This window comes from Haliotis asinina, chromosome 14 (assembly GCF_037392515.1).
Source record: "Haliotis asinina isolate JCU_RB_2024 chromosome 14, JCU_Hal_asi_v2, whole genome shotgun sequence".
Classification (NCBI taxonomy): Eukaryota; Metazoa; Mollusca; class Gastropoda; order Lepetellida; family Haliotidae; genus Haliotis; species Haliotis asinina.
Window position 1 is genome coordinate 23,637,374 of NC_090293.1, and position 13,366 is coordinate 23,650,739.

The 13,366-nt window shown below is 41.1% G+C and overlaps 1 protein-coding gene across 1 annotated transcript; it reads left to right on the forward strand.

Annotated features, from left to right (window-relative positions):
* The first annotated feature begins 7,336 nt into the window (after nucleotides 1-7,336).
* LOC137260716 (putative uncharacterized protein DDB_G0290521) lies at nucleotides 7,337-9,374 on the forward strand. Its single transcript, XM_067798300.1, has 3 exons — nucleotides 7,337-7,358; nucleotides 7,531-7,534; nucleotides 7,991-9,374. The coding sequence occupies exons 1-3, from the start codon at nucleotides 7,337-7,339 to the stop codon at nucleotides 9,372-9,374; spliced, it is 1,410 nt and encodes a 469-aa protein (XP_067654401.1).
* Nucleotides 9,375-13,366: the final 3,992 nt, after the last annotated feature.

A 13,366-nucleotide genomic window follows, 5' to 3' on the forward strand; every position in this document is an offset into this window, starting at 1 on the left:
ATTCTTCTATTGAAATTTAGAAAATGGAAATGTTAATATTCGATTAGGAGAAATATTTCATGAAGTATTTTTCCTCAGAAAAAGATGAACGCTTTTTTGTCCTTTTTTGTTTACATCCGGACAAACAAACTGTTTACATTACCGATTAAACGGTGTTTACTAACGTTGTACTTCTTTCATCGCAAGACCTGGGTTAGAACTAGTCTTCAGCAACCCATGCTTGTCGTAAGTGGCGACTAACGAGATCGGGTGGTCAGACTTGCTGACTTGATTGCTACATGTCATCGGTTCCCAACTGCAGATCGATGCTCAGTGGATTGTCTGGTCCAGAAGCCATTATTTACAGACGTCTGCCATATAGCTGGTCTATTTCTGAGTGCGGCGTTCAACTTAATTCACTCTCTCACTCACTTTCATCGCAAGGAATGTTGATCCATACGCAATCAATAGAAACATCCAGTGTGTTTTTGCACTTTATTAGCAGTTTGAAGAGTCCAGTTATCTACAAGTTGTGGTAAAGGCAACGGGATTAGGGTAGAGTTAATGCAATCAGGCAATAACTTGGAAAACCGGTGTTTGAGCTCACCTACTCAACCATATGCCACTAATTTCCCCACTCCGTACACCTCCTCAACACTCCCTACCCCCAACTACCCATCCCCGCACACCCTTTGTTTATCATACGTTTATTGCCTTTTACTAAAGGTCAGTACATAAAATATGGATTAATGAACATACATGAAATATTTAGTGTTAATGCGGTACTTTCTGAGCGTCATTGACGGGGCGAGTAACGTCGACAACAGCATATCCAGCCTGGTGTTACCGGAGGTTGCCATGAACACGTCAACACAGCGTCGCAGTGTGCGGACCTCAGATAACCAGGACGGCGAGGAAGCTGATCATTGATCATGCGTAGCAAGCATTGTTCCCTCTTCGTGATTCAACGAGCATAGAAAACTACGGAAAGAATTGTTCCTTGAAAAGGGTTAGGACCGCATTGTTGTTTAACGTCTTTCCATGTTGTAGAGTATTTATAGGGTAACGGGCCATGCGGATTGTCCCTACAGTGCTACCAATTAACTATGGACTTTATGGTATGTTACTATTCCTGTGGGAACCTGAAATGCGCTTTGCCATAGTAACAAAACATAGGTTTCGTGAAATAAATTATTAAAAGAGACCTCAGTTCGAAAAATGGCACCATTACACATTTCATTGCATATAGTCTTGACACTTAATTTATTAAGTGAGTGAGTTATGTTTGCCGTCGCATTTAGCAATATTCCAGCAGTATCACGGCGTGACGAGCGAACGCTTTAACCACAAGGCTACAAAACCGCCCATTATTGGCAAAACCTGAAAAGCACATGATGAACACATTGTTGCATGCAAACAGTCATTGTCTTAATAACAGAAATAAAATTCTCATTCTGAAGCGAATCATCAAAAGGAACCACAGCTTGGAAAATATGCCACCATTTCATATTTCATTGCATATATGCGAGACCCTTTCAACTATTTTGCGGAACCTGTTGAACCTGCTAACCCTGCTTAAAGACAGTTATTGTCTCAGCTGACAACATACCATTCGGAACACAAGCAGTTGGCCATTGCCGACCTTTATATGAAACGTCCATGTATACATCGCCATGTTACAATGGGGGAAGTATGTATTACCAGTGGTAATGCAATTACACCCTATAAGTCAACGTACACGCAATAACGTATCATTGCTGTGTGTAGACTTGCACGTGTTCAACTAAACATCGGCATTTCATATTTGTTTACTGGGACAAACTGAGATATTGCCCTACTGCAAAACGAGAATTGATTATGTGATTATGTGCTGAATCTGTTCAGTCGATCATTTATTCGCCTGACGTCGGATATTAAAGCCTCGATTGCATTTGCATCACTTTCACCTTTGCTAATCTTGAGTGATGTGATTTTTCAAATGCCTGGTCTGGATGGGGAACAAAAGCATGGTTGAACTGGCATTGAACCTTTGGATGAGTAAGTGAGTTTGATTTTACGCTGCTTTTAGCAATATTCCAGCAATATCACGGGGGACAGTAGAATGGACCTCACACATTTCACCCATATGGAAATAAAAACCGGGTCCTTAGCGTGACGAGTGAATGTTATTAAACCTTTGAGCTTCCGTGAGTGTGGAGTGACGAAACATGCAATTAAAGCACCACTGTGTCGAAGCTGAAAGGTTGTAAGGGCATAGTTGGAGTTATCCGACGTTCGACAAAACTAACACAATGGAAACATGCTTACTTTGAGACAACCGATCGTTCCATAGACCAGAGTTCAACCAAACGATGTTTGAATTATGTACTAGCTTAAGGTGTGACTGGCAGCATACAGGCGTCAGTGGTTAATTTCTTATTGGCCTATTTTCTCAATGATTCAGAATCGTCACGATTTCTCAAAATACTGCTACGCATTATCCTGAAACATCGTAGCGATTAGTGAGGATGGTTTTACGGCTCTTGCGATAAGATAGTTTCTTTATTATCCCAAAGGGAAATTTGGATTGCATCACAAACAATTATCCAATTTTAACATTCATAAATGAGATATACATAAGAAAGCAAAGGATATTATTTACATAAAATAATCAGGATATAAACACATCAATTTAGTGCACAAACATTGTCACTGACTAGAAATTCCATACTGAACATATGAAAGTCGACTCATTGAACTGGAACAAATGAGTGGCAAACCCTGTTTGTTACAGCTTTCCAGAAGGTCGAGGTGCGTATTCCCAGAAAGATATGTGAGTAGAATCACTACATTTTTTATCTATTTATTTATGTATTCAATTTGTTGTTTCTCTAAAGAGTTGCTGTTAATACTAAGAGTCGATACTTTCCATTGGAAGATCAGAAGGAAGCATCAGCTCCGAACAAATGCGACCACTGCAGTTTTCAATTATTGGTACCTTGCTATTCCATTGTTAGAGTAAGTGAGTTTTGTTTTACGCTGCTTTTAGCAATATTTCAGCAACATCACGGTAGGGAACACAAGCAATGGGTTTCACACACTGTACCCATGATGGGAATCAAACCCTAATCTTGGGAGTGACGAGCGGACGCTTTAACCACCAGACTACCCTCATGGCCCCCGTAATAAAGGTGACGGGAAATCCGAAAGGAATATTTGTTTGGTTTTTTTTAAGGTTAATGTTTCTCTTATCCTTTCACCTTGATATAGTCCATAGCGAGAGGTCTTTGAACTGTGTCCTTTTATTTCTACTTAGAAATTGTCGATGCACTAAGACCACTGTCATCGACAGCTTTGGTTAGTAGGTTTCCTCCTGTGTGAGATCCGCTAGTGTTTATACAAACAATATGAGCACTCAAGTGAATGTACTCGTGAGATCGTGATGTCATTAAGTGCGAACAAAGTAATACCAGAAAAGGTGTCAGTCGTATAACAGCCATTACAAAAGATAGCAAATAACACTGATTGTCTACTCCTAAAATATTCCTCTTGGACAAAAGAGATTAGGCATACTTAACACCTAGGCATCCTCAGACTAAAGGATATTTTAAACTTCGAGAACATTCGGAGTTTTCTCGGACAGCAAAGAGATGGGGAAGTGCCTGGACCAAGACGAGCCTTGGTTTACCTAATTCCAGTCAGTGGGTGGAGTGGGTGGAATGTTGAGTGGGTGTGTTGGTGGAAGGGTGAATGAGGACGTTTGACCGTATTGTGACAAAGATTTAGCTATATCATGAGTTTCCAGGTGAATTTGGAGCAATATTCCAAAGCAACGCATGCCAGTGATTAAACGTTGAACATTTCACGCCAGCATGTGTTACTTTGGATTTGGGGGAATAACAGACCATTGAGGGCACATCACAAGGTCAGTTCAAACCACATAATAACGCCTAAAAGACGACATTGATAATTTGATTATAATAAAAATCAATCGGGTCATTGATACTCAGTATCAGTAAGGTGTAGTATACATAACATATAAGTGGCACTTAGAGGCTGGTATGCAGAGAAACATTTTCACATCGTTATTGCAATAGGATTCCACATCAAGCATGTGATACGTAACATTATGGTCACTGAGAATGTACACATGAGGGATATATGAGTGTTGTACAATTGAAGAGTTTGATGTACAGTGTTGTGACGTCACTGATACGTGTTCTCATATCTGATATCGGCCATGAAGGCAGATGGACAAAGGATATAGGGTTTTTCTTGACTGGCCTTGATTAGATCCTGCATGGATGGAAAATTTTGATCTGTGATTGGTAGTCGGGTTGACTCGTTTGGTGCAGATTGTTTCTGAGAACGTCCGGGCACAGTAGAAAATTAGATTCCACCATAAAATTCACTTCAGGCCTCACTTTTTATTCTTTTTAATCCCATGAGAGGTAGACAGGGCCTTAAAAGAAGACTGTGTTTCATGTTTAGATCTCTTCATAAAGATTCAGAATTACTACAAACGTTCCACAATGTTTCCTACAAGAGCAATGACTTTTTAGTAGCCAACTTTCGCTACATATCGTGCATTGTTACAAAACCTAAAACTATTGATGGTTTCTTGTTCAGGTAAAAAGGAGCATGCTCTCTATACTGAGACTTTTAAAAGGTCACATGACGCTTTGGCAAAAGTTTCACAAACACATTTCCAAAATTGACACAACAGTGAAAATCATATCCATTATTTGACGTGTAACATACGTTCACATTGTGAACAGTTGACAAGCATTTTACTGTTTAGGACCGGTGTCACCGTTAATGCACACTACCTTGTCTTCACTATCTGATAGCAATTCATGGACAGTTGCTCATGTGTTATGTGTCAGTGCCAATCTGTCAGTCATTCAAATCTTTTACATTGTTTCTGATAACAAAGGTAGGGGTAGCTGGGATGCTATATCTAGGCTGACCGTTAGGTACCCCAACTGCTACACTCACATGGTCCCTCCCCGCAGAGTCGAACAAGGAATATTACAGAAAAGTCCGAGAACTTTTTTTGTAGTTACAAAACACATTACATCAGACGTTACAAGAAAGAGTAAGAATTATTTTAAACCACTTCCAGCAACATCACGGTGGGGAACAAAAGAAATGGGCTTCACACCTTGTTCACTAGTGGGGAATCGAACTCGGGTTTTCGGCGAGACCAGCGAACGCCTTAACCGCTAGGCCACTCCCACCCATTTCTGACGTTACATGAGGACCTGTATGTGTATGAAGATCTGTTTTCACCCCGTGTATTTTGGAACCTTGAAGAATGAAGCAGCGGGGAGAGTATTACCAACATTGCCATTATTGTTTTCATCGCTGCTTTTATATTACACTGCCTTTGAATCTGAACTGTCGGTATTGTGATTCCCCGGTAATGATGTAGACAGATTTGTATATACAGTTACCATGGAACACAGTTTTTAAATATGTCGCACTCCTTTGTTGTTTGTAGGTTTCACATCGAGTCATTTAACTTATTGATATCCAATTATTTTTGTTCAACACTGAAATCAACAACACCATTGTGTGCAGCTTTTGGTGTGTGTGTTTTTTTTTTCATGGATGTGAGGAAGACTTCGTCGTTTCCATTCAGATGACAATGTTTGCACTTGCTCCCACTGATATAGGGTTACCAATTATCAAGTAAGTCTATTAGAACGTTCGAATTCAGCTTAAGCTCTTCGTCGTCTCTGACGCTGCAATTTGCAAGAAGACAAACAAGAAATCTATAGTAACTGCAATTGGTCATTGTACATGAGTCTAGGTTCAACAGTTCGCAGTTTTTAAATACTAACCGAATTCTACGACCTGAATAGTCCTGCAGAGAAATTGAACATACAGAGTTGCATCCCTTAGATGCACCAGGATGCCCTGTTACTGGATGGACTCTCAGGTGCGCTTTGTTTGATTTATGGCTATGACCATACCGTTGGTTTTCATCTGCTGCATACGTCTACGCTTCATCAGTTCGGGCCTTCTTCTTTCAAGGGTCGGAGGGGTAGCCAAGTGGTTAAAACGTCAGCTGGTCATGCCGGAATGAGGGTTCCATTCACACATGGGTACAATGTGTGAAGCCCAATTCTGGTGTCTCTCGCCGTGATATTTCAGGAATATTACTGGAAGCGGCGTAAAACTAAACTCACTCTCACACAAAGCCGCCGCCTCCCTAAATTATACTATATATAGACTACTGATTATCCGATTTAGACTGCTTTCACGTAGCTATGGCCCATCGTAAGTCAGATATAAATGGGTTGGGATCATTTATAAGTTTTTGATATAATAACTGAAAGAAAATGAAAATAATACATTTTTTCACCCCCTTTGGTTAGCAACCTTCCACTATTTCATTGTTGCTGTTAGAGACTATCATGTAGTGAAGACGGCTCTAGTCAGATGAACACATGTAAAGTCAATGCAAGTCGATGACTCAGCTCAACAACAGGTCGATGTCGCACGTGAAACGAGACGCGCTTACATAGTGAAAGGGAAATACAAGTCACCTGATCATCTGTGCTTAAAAATATAACACTGGACATGGAACAAGTGCTATAATGTAGGGGACATCGACTTATTGATGGCGTACTGTTTATATAGATTCCTTTTACGAGATATCGATGACTGTAAATACTGATACTAAAGTATCAATACAGAAGTAAGTATAAAGTAAATACTAAATGTAATGAGTAGATCTGAACGACATCGGCGTCATTTCAACATTTGGGGGATGTAATGTATACTAAGGAGAAATTCTGACGTCGTCATATAAACGTTTTTATATGACATGATCTTCAGTAATAAACGCTTGTCGTAAGAGGCAGTCGACTAACGGGATCGAGGGGTCATCACTACACCAATAGTGTAGATCAATGCTCATGTTATTGATACTGGGAGCCCGAGAAGATCCTGGTTAGAACTGATCTTCAGTAACCAATGTCTGTCGTAAGAGACAGGCGACAAACGGGATCGAGGGGTCATCACTACACCAATAGTGTAGATCAATGCTCATGTTGTTGATAATTGGAAGCCGGAGAAGATCCTGGTTAAAATTGATCTTCAGTAACCAATGCCTGTCGTAAGAGGCAGGTGACTAACGGGATCGAGGGGTCAGGCTCGATGACTTGGTTGAAACATGTCATCGTATCCCAGCTGGGAAGGTCCCCGGCGATAAACAACAAACAAACATGAGGGTACAAATCACTCACTAATTAAATGATTAATAGATGAACCAAACCTAGGAGTGTCAGGGATTCGAACGAGATAAACTGGTAACAAATTTGAGGCATCCTTCATTTGAACACTTTCATCAGCCGCATTTTGATATCCAATGGCGAAAGGTCAAGGTCAAGGTCAGAGTAGAGATTAGTGTGTTTATGAGCCCCTTGAACTGAATTTTCCCATCCGCTCCCGTCTTCCTTCCAGACCAAACTAAAGCAAGTCTAGATTTCCTCAGCTTCTGAATCTCCCATCTTTACTTTTCTAACTAGACTTTAACACGAATTCTCCCAAGTTTGGTTGCAGGAAGGTAATCAATTTAGCCGTTGCATCCTGTTTCTCACAACACAAAGGAATGCACCTTTATATCTACATGGATATAACGGTATATCTAAACAGACCGTTTGTTAGAAGAATGTTTGCGTCGGATGCAGACTCTCTATTTACATTGAAAGTTGCATGACAGTACTCTTTACTATAGGATGTTATTTATTTGCTCAGTCATCAACCTCCTCGTCAGCCCCCTTGAAGTAGTTTTGTGGTCTTTGTTTCTGTAAATCTGAAAAAACAATGCTTCAGTATCCATGTTCAATAATTTAAGCCCCACGGCACCGAACCCATTGACTTGTGAATACTTCAAACGAACTATCAAGAATGATTATGTTTCTGACAATATTTTGCATATCAACTCGCTCAACCGGTCAATGATCATATGATCATTTGAAAAAGGCAGGTAATAGCTGAACGAGACACCATCTGACTCAAGACAGCTGAACGAGACACCATGTGACTCAAGGCAGCTGAACGAAACGCCATGTGACTCAAGACAGCTGAACGAGACACCATGTAACTCAAGGCAGCTGAACGAGACACCATGTGACCCAAGACAGCTTAACGAGACACCATGTGACTCAAGACAGCTGAACGAGACACCGTGTAACTCAAGGCAGCTGAACGAGACACCGTGTGACTCAAGACAGCTGAACGAAACACCATGTGACTCAAGGCAGTTGAACGAGACACCATGTGACTCAAGACAGCTTAACGAGACACCATGTAACCCAAGGCAGCTGAACGAGACACCATGTAACTCAAGGCAGCTGAACGAGACACCATGTGACTCAAGGCAGCTGAACGAGACTACATGTGACTCAAGACAGCTGAACGAGACACCATGTGACTCAAGACAGCTTAACGAGACACCGTGTAACTCAAGGCAGCTGAACGAGACACCATGTAACTCAAGGCAGCTGAACGAGACACCATGTAACTCAAGGCAGCTGAACGAGACACCGTGTGACTCAAGACAGCTGAACGAAACACCATGTGACTCAAGGCAGTTGAACGAGACATCATGTGACTCAAGACAGCTTAACGAGACACCATGTAACCCAAGGCAGCTGAACGAGACACCATGTAACTCAAGGCAGCTGAACGAGACACCATGTGACTCAAGGCAGCTGAACGAGACTACATGTGACTCAAGACAGCTGAACGAGACACCATGTGACTCAAGACAGCTTAACGAGACACCGTGTAACTCAAGGCAGCTGAACGAGACACCATGTAACTCAAGGCAGCTGAACGAGACACCATGTAACTCAAGGCAGCTGAACGAGACACCATGTAACTCAAGGCAGCTTAACGAGACACCATGTAACTCAAGGCAGCTGAACGAGACACCATGTAACTCAAGGCAGCTGAACGAGACACCATGTAACTCAAGGCAGCTGAACGAGACACCATGTAACTCAAGGCAGCTGAACGAGACACCATGTAACTCAAGGCAGCTGAACGAGACACCATGTAACTCAAGGCAGCTGAACGAGACACCATGTGACTCAAGGCAGCTGAACGAGACACCATGTAACTCAAGGCAGCTTAACGAGACACCATGTGACTCGAGGCAGCTGTACGAGACTACATGTGACTCAAGACAGCTGAACGAGACACCATGTGACTCAAGACAGCTTAACGAGACACCGTGTAACTCAAGGCAGCTGAACGAGACACCATGTAACTCAAGACAGCTGAACGAGACGCCATGTGACTCAAGGCAGCTGAACGAGACACCATGTGATTCAAGACAGCTGAACGAGACACCATGTGACTCAAGACAGCTGAACGACATACCAGCTAACTCGAGGTAATTCCGGCAAATGCGCGGTGACACTGGTAGCTCAAGCACATATTCTACACTATATAAAATAATAATTATTTGGATTTGACTAATTTTGTGAAATTTCTTCAATATATTTTGTCTCGTTTATAACACTGTCGACAACTTTTACCAAAAATATAGGTACTATCACACGCGGAAGTATATCATTCGACTTACACAAGTATGAAATTTATAATTTTGCATGAGTTTTCCGTAAGTCATTTATTTATCATGCATTTCATTCGTGTATATTTGTGCAGTAAAACACGGTAAGCAAGTTTGACGACACTCTTCACTGATGTTACGTTCAATTCTTTAATAGAGAGTGAGCGAGTGAGTTAAGTTTTACGCCATTTTTAGCAATATTCCAGCAACATCACGGCGGGGGACACCAGAAAATGGGCTTTACACATTGTACCCACAATTCTTTTATAACGCTACGGACGACCAAACGCAGAAACAACGGTTTCATGGCAACAGTGATATAAGCACACATAACATCTGTGAAACTAGTCACGTTTCACCATATTTGTAATAAAAAGTTATTTTTAACTCTTGCGTTCTTTCAGTAATATATTCACTAAGGCATGAGATGCTTATTTCTCCTAAAATAATGCGAGTGGCCCGGTCGTTCAAGGCATCACAATTTGTTGTGGAGAGTGGCGTCCCTTGGGCACGCCAGAAACAAAGGACTGTGGTTTCGAATCCCTGCTGGTCAGTACCCTACCAGTGTCCGAGTTTGTCACCTCAGCGGTAAACGCCTGAGCAAACCAAAACATCAGTCTCGTTAACAAATTCAGACAAATTACTACTTTCCTGCCGATTCGAATTTTCTCGCGTGAAATTGAAAAAAAGACACTACAAGCAACTATGGTTAAACGACGATCCAATTCCTGATTTCCTAAGATTATTTTGTTAATTAAGGTTAATTTTAAACGGATTTTATATCGTATTTCCATATTTTATGCCGAGAAGGCAGTGTGACGTTACCTAAGACGTCCCAGACTGAGATTCCGATTCAAGTGGCTGACTGGTTACATCTGTTACTTGTGTGTTTTGCGCTTATACTGTGATTGGTATAATGTCAAGGACGTACAAGACCACTATAATTTACAGCGGCCGAGCCTTGTTTTGAGATTTCCACAATTTCCAGATTTCTCTTGTCAGAGCACGTTGTACAACGTGTTTGTAATATATGCGTGATTAGACGCATCATATACAACTGACTGATATTTATATAGCCAGTTCAGTGAGTTGGTCTCAACATTCTGGACTGGTAAAAAGACTAGGTTGCGAAACAGGACGGGTCTCGGTCAGCTTTTGACTCTCCATGATAGATGTTTGCATGCGCTTGTGTGTGTGTGTGGTTTAACTCTCTTGTTTGTATAATGTTTGAGCTGCACTCAGCAGTATTGCAGCTATATCAGCGGCCTGTTTATAGTCATGTCTGGAAAAGACAATAATCGAGTGATTAGTAGCATGAACAATTTTTGTTTAGACATATTAAATACGAAGGCGCTGTCTTCATAATCACGTGTACGGGCGCCAATCGAATCACTAGAATCACCAGTCTTATGAAATGCTTTGATTAACCGAAGACACCAATAATATATATATGCTACTTGTATCCTAAAGGTAAAAAATAATAGGAATATTATCAATAGTCGAGTGGAATTCTCTTCTGCAAATAGAAAGAAGTCGCCCGTAGTCTGTAACCCTTTCTTATAACAATCAATCCATGTTTGGTCTTTGAGCGCGTAAATGCTGTCATGAGAAAAGACCCAATTAACAGCTTGGTTCAACAATGTTTCCTACAGTGTAAACACCTATTCCTTGACTGCCTCGGGACATTATCAATATGTAAATACATGCAGCTAAATAAGCTGGAGACTGACGTTAAACCTCGGATAACCATTAACCAGTAAAAAAGTCACAGATCTATAGCATTCACAGAAAAACAAATAAACCCAGCTTCTGGTTTTGGCTAGGTTGGCTGTTGCTTAACGCCGCTTTCAGCAATATTTAAGATAAATGGCGGCGACCTGTGAATGATCGCGCTGAGACAATCTAGTGGTCAACAGCATGAACATCGAACCACACGACTGGGATACGATAACGTGTCACCCAAGTACTGGAGCCTCACCACCCGATCCTGTTAGTCGCCTTTTACGACACCCGTTAGTCTCCTGTTGCGACACCTGTTAGTCGCCTTTCACGACACATGTTAGTCGCCTTTCACGACACATGTTAGTCGCCTTTACGACACATGTTAGTCGCCTTTCACGACACATGTTAGTCGCCTTTCACGACACATGTTAGTCGCCTTTCACGACAAGCATGGGCTACTGAAGACCAGTACTTCAAGGGGCTCCGTTTTCTGGGGGTATTTTTGTCATTCTTGCTCCCTTGATACTATATCTAAGCGCTGGGTTATAAATATGGACATGAATCACAACATACTCTGAGAAATGTTTTTACCTCTGAGGTGAGTCGGCTACACCAGCAGCAGCAGACTTCAAGAAGACATTCCATATTTTGTTCCACTTGTTTCTCGAGCCGCAATCATCCCGACAGCGTTCAGACGAAAATTGTAATAATGAAAGGGGAACTGTGATGTCTAGAGACAGCAAATTAGAATAGGAATTAACTATCTGTATTTACATCACAAGCAAGGATGAGAACAAGATGGGTAATAAAAGCTTACAATGTCAACATAATAATACATCGATATTAATATCATATTTCCACCATGCATCAAGATGCATAACAGGTAAAAAACTTGTTTAAACGGGTTCTTTATTTCATTCCTGAAGTCCTTGTAAGAAAACGTGCATTACAATAAATGCATGTCTGTCTAAATATCAAAGTAACACTGACTGTTTGGCATGATATTAATGTCCCTGGTAAGCGTGATTGTGTGGAAGTGATGTTTGACCGGTGACTGTCAGTATCTGTATGAGGAAGGCTTTCTTTCACTTGATCAAGCAGGTGTTTGAGAGTCTGATAGACAAAACATAAACAACATACTTAATATGATTAAACAATATTTGCCGCTTCAATGGTAAAAATAATAGAAGTTGTGTCAAGGAAAATGCTTTTGATCATGAAAATATCATATTTTACTACGACTAAAACGTAGTTTTCAGTTGTAACTCGGTGAAAACAAACAAATAATAAATAGCACGTATACTCAGACAGGCGGATACATATGTTCGCGACCATTCGCGTCGAGAATAAATGCGATTACGGTTTGTTTTCATCAAGTTAAAACATCAATAAAGTCCTCCACTATTGTAGTAAGAGATGTATTTAATTGGTGTCCAAAAGGATTCTACTTGACACAACTTTTAACACGACTGTTTCTAAAAAGGGAGGTGGGTATCGTGTCAAAGCGCAAATGATTTCCCTGACGAGATTAGAATTACAACCTGCAGATTCGTAGGCAGACGCTGTACCGCACGGCCACCAGGCCGACGAAAATATAATGGGTTAATCATCTACTTATAGTTACTGCCATTAAATTGATTTTACGTGCGCTTCAGTTGTTGTTATGTAGCTTCATCAAATGATCATATACATTGTAATTATCCATCATTGACGGTATATATGTTAGAGAAACCACTTCTCCTCGATTACGGTAGACAATGTAAAACCATCAGGGAGAAATCAAAGGACGACTTACTCATGCTTTTCCTTTCTCAGTTCTCGGATGCCGATCGCTTCCTCTTGTCAGTAAAATCCATGTGGAGTTCGGGAACACGTCCGGAACGACGGTTCAAGTTCATGTAGATCGAGGGCAGTGCCCATTTCACTAGACGACGAACGCAAGTGTATTCCCATCTCTTTATTTTAGTCCAAATGAACGATCAAAACAGTCTTCTGTGAAGTGATCCGAACACAGGAAAGATGTTGTTCCAGGCCTCCACAACGTTCGCTTTGCACACACAAACATACCTCATTTGTCACGAAATGCGGGATCCA

What these genes read in the sequence shown, in the direction of transcription:
- LOC137260716 (XM_067798300.1), top strand. Translation starts at nt 7,337, where the DNA reads ATGGCGAAAGGTCAAGGTCAAG.